Raw genomic sequence first — 20,603 nt, 5'->3', positions numbered from 1 at the left:
ACAACTTCCTCGTGAATGAGCCGTTACTGTCGAGATGGCCGTGCGTTAAGAGTATCTAGAAGAGTAATCCTCACCTTGTGACCGATCAGAAGTCTGACTAGACGATAGACGAGCACTTGAGGAGCTGTAATAACGGCTGTGGTTATTTTATCGCACTCGCGCCGTGCGTATTTTTGGGGCTGTGTAAAACTTTGGACACAAACTTCCTTCTCGACCGACGTATTTCCTTTTATTTTTATCCACCAGTCATGAACGTAGCCTGCCACATGGCTTCCGTTAATATGCTAATTATCGCGAAACATGCGTGAAGGATATGGGCGTGAGTGTTGTTGTAATGCACTGCGTTGTACATTTGTCATTTTTAATTCCTTGTCTTTTCTTTTAAAAAAAAAAAAAATGAATTAAAAAAAAAAAAGGTGAAGACGATCAAAGCTGTAGTGGAGACGCTGAAAACAAGGAGCAAAGGTAATAGCGTCCTTCATAGTTATAGTACTGTACGTTTCCTTTTAGGGACAGTTTCTGGAATCTGTATGATTTTCTTCTGTTCCCAGACGATCTACCGGCCTCGCTCGACAGAAGTCGGTCGATATGGAGGCTCATATGCCGGAAGGTATGCATGCTTCCGTGTTTTTTATGCTACAGAAATCAATTCTACATGTAAAACCGCGCCATATTTACTTCATAGTGCCTTAATTTGGCAGCCGTTTTTGTAGCTGGTATAATGATATGCTCAACAACGGAGTTGTAAACACTGACACTGGAGACTCCTTCCTTCCCTAAGTATTGAATAATCATCTCCTTACAGAAAACGTCACCGTATCAACGATTACACGTGCTTTTAATCTGTTTAAGTACAGTATACAGTATAGTAGCTCGCCCATCATACAAGTCCCTGTATCAGTTGTTACTATAGAAACGATGGTGTATTCGAATGAGCTCATGCATATAAAGATCTTCTGACCAATCGGATTCAAGAATTCTGCAGCGCTGTTGGTGTAAATCGAAATGGAGGACCTCCTACACCACACCGCTTAGAGCTTTGGTCCAAATGATGCTAATTTGCATTAATGGTACCGATTTGAAAAGTCTGTCCAGAATTGTTAGATCAATCGGTGCAGGGATTGATTTAAAGGGGCAGTTTGTAATCTACCCAGTCTGTCTGTGAGAAATTGCAATTGCCATGAAAGCTATGGTAAGTCTTCACCTTCTTTGGAATCTGACCCCACTCCCTGTTTTGGATCTATGCATGCCTTCTGAGAGAGAGTTCAGACCTGAGCAGCTCTGTTTTGGCTGGGGGTGGAGCTAATTTCTGGTCCGTAAGCAGAACCTAGAAGCAATACTTTGCAGTAGATATCGCATATATTATACATATTTAAAAATAATAATAATAATAATAATAATAATTTAAAGGTATCTCTGAAATTGTTAATACAGCCCTGGGACCACATTTAAGAACGACAAACTGCACCTTTAATGAAGAATTCAATAAGATAGTACTGTCATGTTTACTCGTATGGTTTAGGAATAAATTTCATCTGCAGTGTGTGTGTACGTATAATTTTGTTAATTATATGTTTATGACATGGCCAAGGGATACTATTAAGAAATTACATACTGCACCTTTAATTCAATAACAAGGCGTTTAACAGAGAGCCGCTTTAAATGAAAGATTCCATGCACAATATGTTTGTTTCCATTTTGTCCACAATTCAGAGCTTCTGTACCAGATTTACACTGAAACCTTCATATCGAGGGAGATCCGTCGGCAGACGGTGTGTCGCAGCATCAGTAAGACGAGCGCCGATTACCCGATGGATCACGGACCCCCGCGGCTCAGCACCGGCTCGGGTGCGGGCTCCGAAGGTCTGCGAAGCAGTCCGATTTCCACCCAGCGGACGCTGTGGCAGGACCAGCCTATGGTCCTGGAGAGCGGTATCCTGGACACCATCACACCAGAGGAGTGCAAGTACCAGGAGGTGATGAAAAACAGAAAAAGCGGGGGAAAATGATGAAGTCTTTAGTTCCCGTTTTGGAAGTGGAAGTAAGGCAGATTTGCATATCGCAGCATAATAGGAACTGCTGAGACAGTACAATCGAGGTCATAAGTTTGCATACGCATTACAGAATCTGCAAAATGTTAATAATTTAAACAAAAACCAAGGAATCATAACATCTGCATTTAGTTTTTCTATTCAGTCCCGCCCTGAATAAACTATTTCACATAACCGATGTTTACGTCGAGTCCACAAGACACAATAACAACCGAATTTACACAAACGAACCAGTTCAAAAGTTTACACACCCAGGATTATTAATCCCGTGTGTCGTTACCTGGATGATCAACGACCGTGTTTACGTTCTGTGAGAGTTCTTCACGAGTCCCTCGTTTGTCCCGAGCAGTTAAACTCCCCACTGTTCTTCAGAAAAAAATCCTCCAGGTCCTGCACGTTCTTTACTTTGCCAGCATCTCCGACATATTTGAGTGTCTGTATGACGTTGAGATCCATCTTTTCACCCCGAGGACGACTGAGGGACTCGTACGTAACTATTACAAAAAGTGTGAACATTCACTGATGCTCAAGAAGGCGACACGATACGATAAGAGCCGGGGGGGTGTAAACTTTTGAGCAGGCATAAATTGTTAGTATTTTGTTTTCTGGGCACCATGTAAATATCTTATGTAGCTTCTGAAAAAAAAAATAACATCTTTAAACAAAAAAAAAATTTACATCGATCATCCTGTTCGAAAGTTTACACCCCCCCTGGCTCTTAATGCATCGTGTTGCTTTCCGGAGAATCAGTGAATGGTGAATAAATTCACAGGGGTTATTTAAGGCCCATAATTGAAGTTAAAGCGGTTCCGTTGACAAAACGTTAGGATCTAACCTTTCCTAACCCTGCTGTATGATTTTAAGCACAGAAGACGTGTGGATGGATATCCATGACCTGCTTTTGTGTTTGTGTGTCCAGAGCATGTTCGAGGTTTTGACATCAGAAGTGTCGTACTTGCGTTCCCTGCGCGTCCTGACCGACCATTTTATGGAGTCGCGAGAACTCAGCGAGAATCTTATTAACCGAGACAAAAAGACACTCTTCTCCAACATCCTGCGCATCCGAGAAGTCAGCGAGAAGTGAGTCAGAGAGACATTTCTTGAAATTAACCTGTTAAAACAGTAAGGCATTTTGCCTTGCTGAGTAAAAATCTGTGTTCAGTGTTGAGAGACTGGCTAAACTGAAACATATCTGAATCTGTCAGGTTCCTTAAGGACCTGGAGAACCGGCTGGATGAAAGCTTACTCCTCACCGACATCTGTGATATCATTAATTACCACGCACAGCACAACTTCCCCGCGTACATCGACTACATTCGGAACCAGATTTACCAGGAGAAGACCTTCAGCTCGCTTATGTAAGAATCATCACAGAAACAAATATGTAATGCACTTAACACTTACAAAACGTACATCCTGTGTATATTTCTATTCGTTCAACACGCCGCACTGAAATTAAAGCGGCGGCGTGTAACTCTTAGTCCCTCTTAGTTCATCTTCCACGTTTACGTCCATGACCACGGAGTAAAGAGAGGTGGAGTTTAAATATACGCAAGTCACAATTGAGCAATTTCGCCAGCTTACAAGCTTCATATCACTTTGTACTGATTTACATCAATCCTGTGTTGGAATTTTGCGAGATTATTTCGAGTATTTAGGGTTCTGAAGTTTTTGGTTTATTTTTAACTCGTAATTTTTAGTTATAGGTTTCTACAGGCAAATACTTTTACTGCCTGAAAAGTTCCAAACAAAGCAGAAAACACTGGGGAATATGTAAATTGATTAAATACATAGACAAACATGCATCTCATTTAATATCATGTCATTGAAGTACACTTCTGAATACTTTTAGCAGCATTCGAGCTCCTAACCCGGGCCACTTCCAAGTCGACTACAGGGAATTTCCCCAAACCAACCCAATCTCTCAGCTCTGTTGAAAAGAAATGTATTACCTGTCCAACTCCATTTCAGCTGGGGGCGGGGCTTACTTCTGGTCTGGAAAAATGTAAACGGGAATGAATCAACTTGCCAGATGAAATGACGCTATTCAAATCACATGATCATTACATTTTCTTCCTGGATATGTCATGTTTAAGTCTAAATCTTTAACACATCACTTATTATTATTTTTTCTACATGGCTCACGTCACAGTTTTGCCACGTTATCAACTTTGTAGCCTAGCAACAATTCTAGGGACTTTTTCATCACATGACTTCTTCATTTTAAACTCCCTACCTGGTGATATTTACAGTAATAATAAAAGCAAGTTATTCCAGTCATAACCACATCCTTCATGCCTGTGCAATGACGGAATACATACACGATTGTAAATAAATAAATAAAATGAATTATTTCTTATTGTGATACAAATCAAGACTCTTATACTTAAAAACCCACTTTTGTCCAGAGGTGGGAAAAAAAAAAAAAGAAACTAGCTAAGCAAGCTAATGTTGGGGATATTGGGTTGTTTTGGATATCAGAAAGATTCTATCGTGTAGAATGATGCATTTGGAAGTATTTTACAAGTTACAAACTTCAGCTTTAATGAAGAAATTCAAATTACAGACTGCGCCTTTTAGTGAAGAACCAAAATTTACAGACTGCTCGTTTAATGAGCGACGGAAAATTACAACCTGCATGTTTGACGAAGGACTAAAAACCACAGACGGCACCTTTAAAGAATAAGAGAAAATTAAAAATGGCACCTTTTAATGAAGAACCAAACATTTCAGACTGCACCTTTAAAGAATAACAGAAAACTACATACTGCATGTTTAATGAAGATTTTTATTATTTTTTTTTTATAATTTCACACTGCACCTTTAATGAAGAAACAACATTTACAGACTGCTCCTTTAATGAATAACAGAAAATTACAAACTGCATGTTGGATACAATTTTTTTTTTAAAAATTACAGACTGCACCTTAAATGAATAACAGAAAATTACAAACTACACATTTAATGAAGAGCCAAAAATTACAGACTGCACCTGTAATAAAGCATCAAAATTTACAGACTGCACCTTTATAATGAAGAACATAATTTACAGACTGGTCCTTTTAATAAAGAATCAAATTTAGCAGACTGCACCTTTAATAAAGAATCAAATTTTACAGACTGCACCTTTAATACAGAATCAAATTTTACAGACTGCACCTTTAATGCAGAATCAAATTTAGCAGACTGCACCTTTAATAAAGAATCAAATTTTACAGACTGCACCTTTTAATGCAGAATCAAATTTAGCAGACTGCACCTTTAATAAAGAATCAAATTTTACAGACTGCACCTCTAATACTGAATCAAATTTTACAGACTGCACCTTTAATGCAGAATCAAATTTAGCAGACTGCACCTTTAATAAAGAATCAAATTTGACAGACTGCACCTTTAATGCAGAATCAAATTTAGCAGACTGCACCTTTAATGCAGAATCAAATTTTACAGACTGCACCTTTAATGCAGAATCAAATTTAGCAGACTGCACCTTTAATGCAGAATCAAATTTAGCAGACTGGACCTTTAATAAAGAATCAAATTTTACAGACTGCACCTTTAATACAGAATCAAATTTTACAGACTGCACCTTTAATGCAGAATCAAATTTTACAGACTGCACCTTTAATGAAGAATCAAATTTTACAGACTGCACCTTTAATACAGAATCAAATTTTACAGACTGCACCTTTAATAAAGAATCAAATTTTACAGACCTCAGCTTTAAAAAAGAATCAAATTTTACAGACTGCACCTTTAATAAAGAATCAAATTTTACAGACTGCACCTTTAATAAAGAATCAAATTTTACAGACCTCAGCTTTAAAAAAGAATCAAATTTTACAGACTGCACCTTTAATAAAGAATCAAATTTTACAGACTGCACCTTTTAATAAAGAATCAAATTTTACAGACTGCACCTTTAATAAAGAATCAAATTTTACAGACTGCACCTTTTAATAAAGAATCAAATTTAGCAGACTGCACCTTTAATAAAGAATCAAATTTTACAGACTGCACCTATTAATAAAGAATCAAATTTTACAGACTGCACCTTTAATAAAGAAGCACAGTCTGTCATTTCTGCTGTACAGTATGTTGTATGGTCTGATGTTTTTGTGGGTCATTTCCCCTCCCAGGCAGAGTAACGTGGGCTTTGCGACGGTCATTGCTCATCTGCAGGAGGCCCCCATATGCCAGCGGCTGCCCTTTACGTCCTTCCTGCTCCTGCCCTTCCAGCGCATCACACGCATCAAGATTCTTACTGAGGTAGACAAACCGGCACGTGTGGTACATTCCACAAAATGTCAGCCTTTTGTTATGGAATGTTGCTGGAACAGATGTAGACCCTGTGCGTCATCAAGAATGAATGCATGTGTCACACCAGGAAGTGTAATCTCAATGTCTGCACGCACGTAAAAGCGAACGACAGACGGCGCGTCTGTCTGTCTGCTTCCTCATATTTATATATGTATAGACATTATATAACAATTTGACCATTTTGTGAAACCTGATATATGTAAGCTTTTTGAATCCATTTTCAAGGTGTCATTAATTTTCTCGCGTTCTGCGCAAATGAAGAAAAGATCGATAATAAACTATATAATAAACTATATAAAATATCAACTTTTGCCCTTAACTATAACAACATACGGCAAATTATACAGTACTCTTTCCCCTCCTTTCCTTCCATTTTCCAAATTTAACCTCTGCTCTGAACTACCCGCTGGCTCTCATCGTAATCTGATGAACTCGTTTTTTTAATAATCGTAACCTTTGGTCACTTTTATGAAGTTAATGTACAGTAAACATAGATTCCTTGTTATTAGAACATCCTGAAGAGAACCGCAGTGGGCACCAAACAGGAAGAGATGGCTTCGAAAGCTCTGGCTGCTGTGTCCAAGGTAAACATCACACCAGGGTTGATGTCCTGACGTCACAGATCGCCGCCCGGGACGTTGTTTTTAGTCGTCCCACCCCACCAATACAATCTTTCCTGTCATTGATCCCAGAATAGCATCTAACGTGTTTAGCAACTGAGAATTCTAACTATTGAGTGTGTTTGGGAATTATACGGTATACTTAATATGTAAGATAACATGCCTTCAGCGACGACGTACTGTAGAAGGCGGGATGGATAGTTCATGAAAGAAAAGGCGGGGTTACACGCTCGCAGCGTTTCAGTTCACATTTCAAGTTAATTATAGCCGAAGACATCTGCTAGCATGAAATAGTCTTTGTGGTCTGGACAAACTGCAGTTGCTTCATGCGGCGTGTTTTGCATGAATTCTAAAATACTTTTCTTTCTCTTCTTTCCCGTAATCACACACACACACACACACACACACACACAGATTATAGATGAATGTAATACCCAGGTTGGGAAGATGAAACAGATGGAGGAGCTCATAGAGATCAACAAGACGCTGGAGTTTGACAAGCTGAAGGTGAGACCGACGTGTACATTCTTCCCGTCAACTTCCTGAATAAAGGTCATGTGACCTTTAATGTTGGAAATACTGTAGGCTGTACTGTACTTACTGGAGTCGCCATTTCATAGCTGCAGGGGCTCGGGTTCAATCCTGAGCTCGGGTTATTGTCTGTATGTTCCTCCCACCTCCAAAAACAGGCCAGTAGGAGTAGGTACACCGGTGACTCTAAGTTGCCCCTAGGTGTGTGTGTGCGCGCATGTTGCCCTGAATTGAATTATCCTCCCATCCGGGGTGTATTCCTGCCTCACACCCAGTGTTCCTGGGATAGACTCCAGGGAAGAACCACGACCCCCGGTCAGGAACGTCCATCCATCCATCCATCTTCTATACCGCTTTATCCTTTTCAGGGTCACGGGGGAACCTGGAGTCTATCCCAGGGAGCATGGTGCACAAGGTGGGGTACACCCTGGACAGGGTGCCAGTCCATCGCAGGGCACAATCACATACACACTCACACACCCATTCATACACTACGGACACTTTAGACACGCCAGTCAGCCTACCATGCATGTCTTTGGACTGGGGGAGGAAACCGGAGTACCCGGAGGAATCTCCTGTAGAACACACACAGGGCCACGGCAGGAATCGAACCTTCGACCCTGGAGGTGTGAGGCGAACATGCTAACCACTAAGCCACCGCAATCAGGAACTTTATTTATTTATTTGTTTGTTTGTTTGTTTGTTTGGCAAAAATAAGAAGTTTTTTTTAAAAATTTATTTTAATATTACTTTTATTTGAATAATAATTAGCATGAATTAATCGCGCTATTATTCGTAACATAAAGTGAGATATTATTATACTATGGGGATTTTGTAATTAATTTGCGTTTATATGTATACATTTACCTTAAATTAACACATAGGAATTCAATTTTATAGCTCGTGTTCAACTAATCACGTCATAATTCTGATTCGTGACGCTTACGTACCTTTATTAATAAACCATAATCGTTGGTGAGCTTAAGTAAAATGAACTAATTGGCTCCAAGCAGGTCTTTTATTTTTAGTTAAACAAACAAATAATCATTTTAAACTGCTTTTATGTAGAATTAAAAAAAAAAAAAAAATCGGGTTCAAACTGCTTCAATCCAGTTCATGTGACTAAGGAGGGTCTTATTCTGATTTAAAGGTTTAAAGAACAATAGTAATGACTGTTATTATGTACAACATGAAGGGGTCTTCTGTTTACATTGTTAAAAGTAGGAGTATAAAATAAAACATTTTCCCTCGGTATGAAGCAAATAAAAATACCGTATCGGCGGTCATTCTGCGACGTTAATTAAGATGCCGTTCCATCACTGCTGTATTTTAAAGCTGCCGGTGTTTTCTTTCTCCTCAGGCCGTGCCCATCATCTCGCAGACCCGTTTCCTGGAGAAGCGAGGAGAGCTGCACGAGATGGCCAAAGGTGCAACCCTGTTTAATATTAAACCCAAGTTCACGCCCGTCTACCTCTTCCTCTTCAACGACCTGCTCGTCGTAGCCACCAAGAAAGGGTGAGAGGCTGGAGATGACGTGCAGACGTTTTTATTTCCATGTTTATTTTCACTTATGTCTGTAACCTGCGTGAGAATATGTAAATTAGATGTCTGCGAAGACAACGCTAAATTCATGAAGTTGAATATCTGATGTGAGACAAATGTAAAAAAAATAGTTCATGGTTGCCAGATCCGTGGTTTCCCCTCAGACAGCTACTATTATAATATTTGCTGCAAAATAGGATTTTTTCCGCAAAATCTTCTTTTTATTTAGTATTACGATATCATTACAATACAAATGTATGATATAGAATAATATGAATATGAATGATAGACATTTTAGTGCTGCATTTGAATGAAATCTGACGGGGAAACCGAGTGTCTTGTGTAGTCTTAAAGCAACTGCCTTTGAGTTTACAAACAAAATGCAAACGAGTCTTTTGGGAGTCGAGTAACTCGACTCTTATTGGTCAGAATGACGCAGACGATCCGACTCTCATCACTAGGTCCTCCACACTTGTGAAAATCCAGTGTGAGCACCTTTTTTTTTGGAAATCCAGTCCTGCTAAAGTGACCAGATAGCGATGTGTGTTTTTACCTGTCTGTTGTTGTGCTGCAGCTCGGAGCGCTACGTGGTGATTGACCACGCCCACCGCTCTCTGGTGCAGGTTCACGCCATGGGAGAGCAGGCCATGAATGTGAATCTTGAGAACTGCTTCTGCCTCACGCTGCTGGAGAACCATCAGGGACGCATGACGGAGAGGCTCTTTAAAGCGCCGTCCGAGTAAGCGCTACGCATCCTGTGGCTAATTCACGAGCAAAAAAAGCTTGGCATGTAAATAATTCAACAGCTCTTATAGATGAGAGAGGAGATGTGTTGGGAAGGTTTGGTTGAGATGTGTAAATCTATTCGTAAAGGAAATACGGAGTGACGGCGTGTTGATGTGCTTGACTGACGTACATGACAGCCTATAGCGTTCAAGATACGTCAAGCCACGCCCCCCTTCCCAATCGAAACAAACCTGACAATAGCTTAACGAGCGAAATATGGAGAACAGTGAAGACTCTTACTGACTCCTACAGATGGAGATGGTGTATAGAGACAGAATAATGGCTCTCAGTCAGTCGAAGGAAGCGACGTATTCCAGCATCAAAGTTCTGAAAAGTCACAAAATCGCCAACTTCGCCAACAAACTCCACCAAACGTATAAACTCCAAACATTTCTTCTTCACCAAGCGATGATTGGAAAAGGGAATAGTGTGTTATGACCGTGTTTATAGGGGTGGGCATCATGATCGGGAGTCAAAAATGAAGCGAAAATATCTCTGAGGCCCTCTAGTTGTTGTTTTTTTGTTTGTTTTTTAACCCCGCCCACTCCCATGTTACTGGTTGGAGCCTTTCATTTTAAGATAAGTCGCATCTCCGTTGCAGTAATTTTCAGGAATAGTGTTCTGTTGGTTTTACAAGGTCAGTTGACCATGATCTCTCCGCCAGTATTTGTCCTTAGGATAAAATTGTGTTTTATAGGAGTTACTGGACGATAAAGAAAAGGTCGATGAGGTGATTGTAAACTCTTTTAACGGACCCTCTTTCAGACTTCTGTGCAGTTTTTCCAGAATGTTTTGATGTCTAAGCTGTAGCTCGTTGTACCGATATTATAACTAGCAAGCCAACCTGAGTGAAAAAAGTGATGTCACTAACCAAGGCAGCTAATTTATTGACCGTATGACCTTGGCGAATGCTGGAAATATCTGGGTAAGGTTAGCCAGTCATTCCTTTTTAAACCGAAGGCTTTAGACTTTATCGCCACATAACAGATTAGACTGTTTATCCGGGATAAAAATACTGTGAAATATGGACGTACCAACCAAACACAAACAAGCTTCCAGACCAGGAAGTCGGTTTTCCAAACGGGTTTACGCTTGCCACATAATACGAGGTTATTTGTATAAGAGAATCTGACAAACGTAGCATAAATTGTGGTCTTCAGTTCCAAAATCACACACACACACACACACACACACACACACACACACACAAAATTACATGTAGCTGGAGCTATTCGCTATTTCCGAATGATGGGTCACGTGACCTGAAGCTCTTTACATCTCCACCCAGGTCTGATATGCACAGATGGCTGGCGGCGTTCCCCAACCCTGAGGATCCAAACCGAGAGCAGGAGGAGGTCATATATGAAGACTGGGGTGAGTGGAAAAATAAGAGTTACAGTAACCTGGATGCGTAAGTGTGCACGCCCTGTTATAACTGGGGATGTGGCTGTGTTCAGAAATGAAGCAATCGCATTCGATCTCATGTTAGAACGTAGTTATCATACAGCTGTCGTCGATGAAATTATTCTGATGAACCCCGAATAAAGACCAACTCTTTCTGTAAGATGTTCTTCACGTCTTATTATTGCAGTTCACCAATTTCATCTCTAGAGCGTGACTTTGGTCTGAGCTCACCTAGGTGGTGCGTAAGGACGGGTGTAAGGTGGGGCGCTCAGGAGAGCGAGGAGGCTCCGGTTTGGACACTCTAGTCTCAAACCGTTTAAGCTGTTGGTCTGAACTGAACTCACTTTTGCCTCAAGCTGTTGTTGAAAGCTGCTTTTCCAAATTCGCGTGGCATTTAAGTCGGCGTTCTAGACTCGCTTTGGACTCGGACTGTTGTTCTAGTTGTCGTTTGAGGTTTTGGCTTGATTTCCGTATAAACAGCCTCCACGGTGTCCCCTCGCATGTTCCTCTCGTTCCTGACGACATCACTCAAAGCAGACAAGTGACTCGTAATCTCTGGATCTTCTGTCCGTTTCACACTTGGACTCTGGATCTCTTTGTGCCTGTGAATATGCGGGAAAACCACCAAGGCTTTCTTGACGTGTTTCTGCGTATTCCCGTTTTCTCATATGCGTTCTTGGCTTCCTCCATGTTCCACAATGATTTTTCGACTCCTCTTCAATTCGCATCAACTCAGATGCACTCTCGACGATGTCAAGGAGTTCACTCGCCATATCAGCCTCAGTTACAGTGCTGTTAGGCTTAACATTGGGATTTTCTTCTGCCATTAATGAATTCCTTAGATTTATAAAGCGCTTTTCTAGACACTCAAAGCGCTTTTATATACTATTGGGGGGATCTCCTCAACCACCACTAGTGTGTAGCATCCACTTGGATGATGTGACGGCAGCCATATTGCGCCAGAACTCCCACCACACACCGGCTATTAGTGGAGAAGAGAGGCGAGTGATGTAGCCAACTCAGAGATGGGGATTATTAGGGGGTCATGATAGAGGTGGAATTTCGCCAGGACACTGGGGTTATACCCCTACTCTTTTACCAGAAGTGTCGTGGGATTTTTTAATGACCACAGAGAATCAGGACCTCGGTTTAACGTCCCGTCCGAAGGACTGCTGTTTTTACAGTATAGTGTCCCCATCATACTGGATCATTAAGTCCCACACAGACCACAGGGTGAGCGCCCTCTGCTGGCCTCACTAATACCACTTCCATCAGCAACCTTAGTTTTCTCCAGGAGGTCTTCCATCCAGGTACGGGCTAGGCTCAACCCTGCTTGGCTTCAGTAGGAAACCAGGCAAGAACTGCAGGGAGATATGGCTAGTGGCCATTCACGCTAGTTCACAATTCACACTTTAGACGTTTTCGCTCATGCACATTCGAGACGTAGATAGAAACGTGTCGACACACTTTTTGACTTCAACAGGAACTCCCTTTCAAGGCCTTCGCCTTCTGACTTGGAGCTCTTCGTACTGACTTCCTTCAGAGCAGTCACTCTCTACTCATTTACATACAACACAATCTTTTGCAGTGTCACTTGCAATCACAGCTCTCTCCACATCACAGCAAGCCAACATTCGACACCAGATCCATTCACTGAGTCTTCACCAGGAAGCGTTCTTATTTAAGCTTAAGCGTTTTCTTATGCAGTACAACGTACACCTAAAACTTCTTGCCTTTACTTCACGTCACAGGTTTATTTCATATGGCCCGTGGCATGAAATGTTCCACAACAGGAAACAAAGAGGATATCTGAGTAATTAGATAGAGTATGGAAAGGAAAGAAGAGCTATAATGAAAAACCCTAACTATTCTTCATTAAAACATTAAAGGAGCTGCAGGAATATCTGACGAGTACTGATTGCTTTCTCTCGTATTCTTCACACGTCTGGAGTATGGCATTTGAACAGGGGTGTGTAGACTTTTTATATCCAGTGTACATGTGTGTGTGTCTGTCACATCTATCTATATATTTAAATACATGTATGTGTGTGTATGTGTGTGTAGACTGTCCACAGGTGCAGTGTGTAGAGCAGTACGTAGCGACGCAGGCTGACGAGTTAAATCTGGACCCCCCGGAAATCATCAACGTCATCCGCAAAACCAACGAAGGTGAGAACCGTTCTATGTCTAATCTGAGCGCAGGCGAGTTTGCACACGGTTTATAACCAGACTCGCGCTCTATCATAACACACACCGCAGTGACGTAATAAACACCACACTGTCGGTATAAATAATGCTATTCAGCCTGAAATGGAGTTCGTGTCTAAGCCACAGTGTTCATGCTGCAACTTCAACGGTGCACGGTGGCTTAGTGGTTAGCACGTTCGCCTCACACCTCCAGGGTCGGGGGTTCGATTCCCACCGTGGCTCTGTGTGTGCGGAGTTTGCAAGTTCTCCCCGTGCTGCGGGGGTTTCCTCCGGGTACTCCGGTTTCCTCCCCCAGTCCAAAGACATGCATGGTAGGCTGATTGGCGTGTCTAAAGTGTCTGTAGTGTATGAATGTGTGTGTGAGAGTGTGTATGTGATTGTGCCCTTCGATGGACTGGCACCCTGTCCAGGGTGTACCCCGCCTTGTGCCCCATGCTCCCTGGGATAGACTCCAGGTTCCCCGTGACCCTGAAAAGGAGTAAGCGGTTGAAGATGGATGGATGGATGGATGGATGGATTCATACAGTTGTTCCTAAAGTCAGGAATATGCTTTAAGGACTGGGATCCCACTGGACAAAATAAAAAACAGTGAGGTAAAAGCTCATCAGGACGGTTGCCAGGTTTCAGCACGATTCCCAACTACAACTCGAACAAAAAAAGACTTAAATTTTCCCAGAAAGTTCAGGCATAGGAAAAGGTAGCCATGTTTGTCTCCTCACTAAACAGTGGTGGTGCCAATTTCGTATTCGTAGTTTATTTATCTGCATCCGGATATTAAACGCGAAACCTGGCAACCCGGCTCATGGAACTTCAAAAAAGACCAAGTTCATTGCTAATAAACAGACTACTTTACTGTGCCCCAAACTAAAACCCTATTTCTGTTCGAACAAAAGAAATACGCGTCTATTTATTGCTCCATAAAGCTCACACATAAAGCTCTCCTGCTGTGCACGGGGCAGAACATCTCTACTGGGTCTCCAAAACCTTATTTCATTCTCATTCAATTGAAAAACATTGTAAACTTGTGCCGTGTTTCTTGTCGTTTTTAAATGACCGCTATTCCAAGAAAATCTCGCTGCGTACAGGACGCCATTTTGACTGGCGGCAGCACTGTGGGATTTATAATAAATCCTGACATCGTGTCCAGAGAACGTTTCTGATCCTTTTGGAACGTAACGATCCCAAAACTAACGTAAACCCGATAAAATATCCTTACGTGGGTCTCGTTGTAGCCTTTCCTTGATTTGGGAAAGACGTCATTGTTTTGAAACATAGTTAGCTTGCTTACTCGGTCACGTTAGGCAGAGGATCTGCTTGACGATCCACAGAACGTCTGGTTCAGGAGATGAATAACGTTATGTTGTGTAAATTGGGCATAGTGTTATGGTTAACAAAACAAAAACAAACGAACAACGACCTTCCGGTACGGACCACGCCCATTTCCTGGTTTATATCCGAATACGAGAAAAGAGATGAAGATTTTGAGCATTAAAGAAATATAGATAATGATATGATATGCTGTAGATCAGGGGTTCGGAAACTTTTTGCATACAAAGACGCCTTTAATTGTAAATAAAAGTACGTTTAATTTTATGACTAATCTATTCACACGTCAAGCTCAGTATTTTAATTTATACCCTATATTGTGTATATGTAATAATCCGTCTAATTATTAGTCATTTTTATTAACCCATATTTAAACCCATCTGATATTGATTCCTTTAAAAGCTACTAAGCTTCAGAATGTTTTTCCGTCACGGTGTAAGTATAAAAATAAATTTAAAAAAATCAATCCTAACAAAAAGAAAAAAATAAACAGTAAAGTCTCTTTCTTAAACATTTCCATTTCCAAAAAGATACATTTCTTTTCCAAGCCCAATTCCGTTTATTACACGATCCGATATCCGGTATGTATTTTCCGCAGATTTGGGCCGAGATGCGTCACGTGACATCATCACGACACGCGTTCAGCCAAAGCCACGTGCGTCGAACGTGAGTACGGCTAAACGGTCTCGTTTACCAACAGACATCCCTCCGAAAGAGCGTGCAGAACAATTTCGTGCGATTGCGATTTCACCGGTTCGAGTAGTTTTCTGCAAAAAAAAAAAAAAAAGCACAAAAAAACACTGCAAGTTGCCAATTTTAAAATAAAAGCGCTTTTGGCCACAAAGAAAACTCCACGCAATCCTGTAAGGATTAGGATTAAATCCGTTAAATTCCTGTGAGCAGTTAAACCTGCTGATGATAATAATAATAATAATAATAATAATAATAATAATAATAATAATAATAATAATGTCAGTGAGAAATATTGCTATACTACACGGAGAGTACATGTCTCACAACTTCTGAGACATGTTGTTTGTTTATTTATTTATTTATTTATCTATTTATTTCTTTTTTTGTGAAAACACGCCTCCGCTTTTGCTGTTCTAGTTAACACATTTCTTTGTTCGTGTCGCTCGGCACTTCGTTAACCGAAAAAACTATTTCCTCTTCCTGTTCTTTCCTTCCGTCTCTCACTCCTCAGGATGGTACGAGGGGATTCGTCTGTCCGACGGTCAGAAAGGCTGGTTCCCCGTGAACAACGTTCTGGAAATCACCAGCGAGCACATGCGACGGAGAAACCTGCGAGAACGTTACCGCGTCATCCAGGCGGCCGGCGCCATGACCGAGAAGACACGGTCCGGCTCGTGATCGCACAATACACACGCTGACGTCTTGTTTTTTTTACTTAACGTGACGAGAAGAAGAGATGTGAGCCTTGGTCACATGATCAGTTATGATTCGTTTTACGCAACCTGCTGCAGTACAGAGATCATCACACTGCCGACTACACTTCCTGTCTTATTAAAACGTGTTCCTTTTACACGGTGTGCGTGCGTGCGTGCGTGCGTGCGTGTGTGTGTGTGGGCGTGTGTGTATGTACTTATACATGTGTCAGTTTAAATGCCATTAATTCCAGTCAGTAAGTTCTTACACAGGAACAGAGTATGAGGAAAGCCGGGTTTCAGGTGAATTCCTTTCAGACCTGCTTAGTGACTCGTTCACGTCTGCCTCGTTTCCCATAATGCCCTGCTGAGTGAAACTGGATCTGAAAACACTCAAAAAGATGTTTGTGGTTAAAGTTTCACAGTGTCACCATGTCAAGTCCTCATTGATTTTGACCTGCATCAATTAAAATCGAAATGGAAAGCTCAAAAACAAACAAAAAAATCCAGTCTGTTTATGTTGTGTGTTCATGTGTAAAGTGTAACATGCATTACTCTTTTTACTTTTTCTGCTTTATGTACAATTTTAAGGGAAAGAACATGGAAGGATGTTAATTCGGTTCAATTCAGTTTTATTTGTATAACGCTTTTAACAAAAGGCATATGGACACCAAGCAGCTTTACAGAAATGTATAAATTTAGGCTATAGATTTTAAGTGTGTGAATTTATCCCTAACGGGCGAGCCGGAAGCGACGGTGGTGAGGAAAATCTCCCTGAGATGATATGAGGAAGAAATCTTGAGAGGAACCCGACTCCGAAGGGAACCCGTCCTCACCTGGGTGATACCGGATACTGCGATTATAGATAAATAAATAAATCCCTTCTGTAAATGTACTAATACTACATGATCAAATTGTGTAACCAGGACTGTAATTCATTACAGTTTTTACATGAAGGCTGTTTTGTTGAACTTCTCTGCGATTCACTGATGGAGACTTGAGTGCAAAACCTTTCAGTCCAAAGGCATCTTCGTGATTTCTGAGTGGTACCATCTTCAGTTTTCAGCCTGGACTTAAACCCTGAGACTGTGTCTGAGTCCCGAATACTAACTGTAAGGCCGTACCATAACTGTGGGGCTTTATAAGAGAAAGCTCTTCCTCCTGCTGTAGCCTTCACTATTCAAGGTACCAACAAACAGCCTGCACCTTTTGATCGAAGTAGGCGTGGAGGATCATAAAAGACCAAATGTTCTCTCAGGTACTGTGGCGCAAGACCATTCAGTACTTTATTCGTCAGTAGTAGTATTTTATAATCAATGTGAAATTTCACTGGGAGCCAATGCAGTGTTGATAAGATCAGGGTGACATGGTCGTATCTTCTGGTTCTAGTTATATACATGTGTTATATATTTCTGAATTGAAAGAAGTTTATCCTAGTAATATTATCTAACATTGTCTGTCTGTCTGTCTAGCTATCTTACCTTTGAGTCTATATGTAATAATAATAATAATAATAATAATAATAATAATAAATATTAAACTCGTCAGATAAAGCATCTCTTTCCGGTTTAACGCTGCTTTTATTTTGACACGCTGGCAGTCTCATTATAATCAACACCGAAGCCCCGCCTCCCACCGGGGCTTCACTCCAAAAACCTTCCTATGTGTTATTATAGTGCATTACTTCATGCGAGGACTCCATTCATTCCTACGCTGTAAAAGTGCACTTATATAGGCACGTCGGATTAATTTGGATTGGTTCTTATCAGTTGTGGTCAGCTGCTAGAGAGCTAATCACTACCTGTTAGTTTATGCAGAATTGCTGTTGATCAGCCAAAAAAATACAACAAGATGGCTGGCAGGGTGAGTGTATATGTTATATATTTATATGTATTTGCAGATTGATTTTTTTTTTTTTAAATTGTAGCGTTAAAACAGTGTATAGTTATATATTGAATATATCTAGCTGACTGGCCAGCTAGCGTGTAACCCGGAAGTCGAGCTGTCTTATGACTTAATGACGCGGCACCCTTTTAAGCTAAGATGTAAATATTGTAATTCCAGCACATCGTTTAACGGTATTAAAAGTAGAATTCATGTATAATTTAACTCTTTTTATTCGATAATGACACTACTTAATTATATTGATAAAGTTATACAAACGTAGGACTAGGCTAGCGGCTAAGTTACTGGCTGTGTCCCAAATGGCCATCTACGTTCTTTATAAATGCACTTCATGCGACACAAAAATGCCGCCCTGTACGCCCTACCGAGTGCACTAGGTATTTAGTAGAGCGCGGATTGGGCTCGGACCATAAGAAACCGTGTAGCTAACGTCTCTGATTAGTAGGAAGCTGTGTGTAAATCTTTCTATATAACGTATATAACAGCCCACTGTTGTATTTTTATATTTCTTCTTTTTTTAAATATACATTTAAAGTGAAACTATTGTCGTTAATTATTTGTTGTTTATCATAAGATAGATTTTTACTGCAAATACTAGCGTTTAAAAAACGAATAGAAGTAATTAAAGATGTAAATTAAATTAAAGTAAACTCCAGCATGCACTTTTGTAAGACATTAAACACTTAATGAACAATAATAGAAAACATTGCTAAAAAAAATGGCCTTAAAACAACTCTGCACCTTCATTCTCAATTAAAAAAAAATAAATGCAAGAAGCTATTAATATGCGTTAATATGCAAATTAGGAACGCCCCGCCCCCCTCAATTCCCTAGGTGAACATCCCATAATAGCTACCTGTCTAGTTGAGTGCTTATAAACTGTTGGTCCCGCATGAGATTTCGGTATCGGAGTCTCGATCTGCATCGCCGTTTTATCAAATCTTTCGGAATATAATGTTACCATAGCGACCACGATTTTGTTAATAAAAGTCAGAATGATCTCGTTAAGAGAAGACCCACATTCCGCTGGAATGTTTCTCTTTAAATACGTCAAAGTATTTCCATTTGATTTGCATTAAACCTTGAGTTTACACTGAGACGTCCTTCCATAAATGTTAAACATCTCCTTACAGGAAACCTCACCATATCATCATCATCAGTAACCGCTGTACCATGCTCAGAGTCACGGTGGTTTAAATGTCTTTTTTTGAGGTTGAATAAACAGTTCTGTGCAAATCTCTATCAGGAAATCAAGTTAAAAAGAAATGTAATGTGATCTTGTAATCCAGTCTGTCCAGTTTCGGTGCATACTGTAGCCTCAGATTCCTCTTCTTAGCTGACAGGAAGTTGGAACCTGATGTGATCTTCTGCACTCGAGATATAACATGTTGAGATGCTTTTCTGCTCAGCACGGTTGCGCAGAGTGGTTATTCTTAGTTACCATCGCTCGAATCGGTTCTCCTCTGACCGAAGAACTGCCACCTCCTCTCCGATGTTTTTTGTCTTTCGCACCAAGTGTCCGTGCGATTTTATGCGTTGCCCGGCTGCCATGTGACTGGATTGATTTTCAGATAATTGCAGGAGTTAGCTGGCGTTCCTAATAAACTGGCCAGTATTTGTGTTTACATTTATCTCAAGATTTTAGTTTCTTTTGAGAAAGAGGTCGGTTGTTTGGTTGGAAAATCTGCGTCAGTATTACAAACGTGACCGGCAAGAGTTATTGCATCATCAAATATGAGAGCCAATCAGATTGTGTTATGCAAATGAAGGCCAGCCATGAAGCTCTGGACTGTAGATGGGTTTGTGTGTTATTTTCTGTTCTCTAATGACTTTTAAACAAAATTCAACAGAAATTTGAACAACTGATCTCCGAGATAGTAGGTTTTTTTTGTTGTTGAGTTTTTTTTTTTTTTGAGATGTTAAAGTTTCCAATGTTCCTCACAGACCATGCAAGCAGCGCGATGTCCGACTGACGAACTCTCGCTGACCAACTGTGTGGTAGCCAATGAGAAGGACTACAAGTCAGGACAGTGAGTATTATACTGTTATTATGTATTATTAAAGCGGTAATAACGCAGTTATTCCTGTATTTATATCCTGCATATGACACGATGCACCTGTTTCTAATATTCCAGGCATGTGATGATCAGGACCACGCCCACGCACAAGTACATCTTCACTGTCAGGACGCATCAGAGCGTGGTGCCTGGAACCCTCGCGTTCAGCTTACCCCAGGTACACCACACACGCCGCACACACACACTACAGCAACACACGCATGCCACACACTCTTTGCACATGCATGACGCATGCACTACACACACGCCTGCCGCACATGCAGGCTGCACGGACTACACACGCATGCCACACACGCACTATGTTCACACACTTTTTGAAAGAACATTTATTTTTAGCATGAACTTTTTACAAATATTCTCTAGTTTCTGCTTCTTCCCTTCTCCTGTCATTTGATTTGCCTTTTTTTTAATAATGCAAATTAAAATGTTTTCCTGTAACCTGCGGTT

The 20,603-nt window shown here is 40.8% G+C and overlaps 2 protein-coding genes across 5 annotated transcripts in view; both read left to right on the top strand.

Annotated features, from left to right (window-relative positions):
- arhgef15b (Rho guanine nucleotide exchange factor 15b) overlaps window positions 1-16,756 on the top strand; it is a 30,427-nt gene extending 13,671 nt beyond the window's left edge. For all 4 annotated transcript variants that reach the window (XM_053639292.1, XM_053639294.1, XM_053639293.1 and 1 more), the window contains exons 4-16: window positions 417-465; window positions 552-610; window positions 1,714-1,976; window positions 2,971-3,131; window positions 3,257-3,409; window positions 6,191-6,320; window positions 6,881-6,955; window positions 7,406-7,498; window positions 8,883-9,037; window positions 9,639-9,803; window positions 11,139-11,224; window positions 13,319-13,423; window positions 15,993-16,756. In XM_053639292.1, the coding sequence (XP_053495267.1) occupies window positions 417-465; window positions 552-610; window positions 1,714-1,976; window positions 2,971-3,131; window positions 3,257-3,409; window positions 6,191-6,320; window positions 6,881-6,955; window positions 7,406-7,498; window positions 8,883-9,037; window positions 9,639-9,803; window positions 11,139-11,224; window positions 13,319-13,423; window positions 15,993-16,159 (1,661 nt within the window). In that variant the 3' untranslated portion in view covers window positions 16,160-16,756. The remainder of the gene's footprint in view (window positions 1-416; window positions 466-551; window positions 611-1,713; window positions 1,977-2,970; window positions 3,132-3,256; window positions 3,410-6,190; window positions 6,321-6,880; window positions 6,956-7,405; window positions 7,499-8,882; window positions 9,038-9,638; window positions 9,804-11,138; window positions 11,225-13,318; window positions 13,424-15,992) is intronic.
- A 1,068-nt stretch (window positions 16,757-17,824) lies between these two features.
- Window positions 17,825-20,603, top strand: part of nsfb (N-ethylmaleimide-sensitive factor b) — a 33,093-nt gene continuing 30,314 nt past the window's right edge. Inside the window, exons 1-3 of the mRNA XM_053639297.1 lie at window positions 17,825-18,036; window positions 20,023-20,108; window positions 20,214-20,313. Of these exons, the coding sequence (XP_053495272.1) occupies window positions 18,025-18,036; window positions 20,023-20,108; window positions 20,214-20,313 (198 nt within the window). The 5' untranslated portion in view covers window positions 17,825-18,024. The remainder of the gene's footprint in view (window positions 18,037-20,022; window positions 20,109-20,213; window positions 20,314-20,603) is intronic.

Source organism: Ictalurus furcatus, chromosome 13, assembly GCF_023375685.1.
Source record: "Ictalurus furcatus strain D&B chromosome 13, Billie_1.0, whole genome shotgun sequence".
In the NCBI taxonomy this organism is placed as follows: domain Eukaryota; kingdom Metazoa; phylum Chordata; class Actinopteri; order Siluriformes; family Ictaluridae; genus Ictalurus; species Ictalurus furcatus.
Note: the sequence above shows the minus strand (reverse complement) of the source record. Positions and strands in the feature narration are given on the sequence as shown.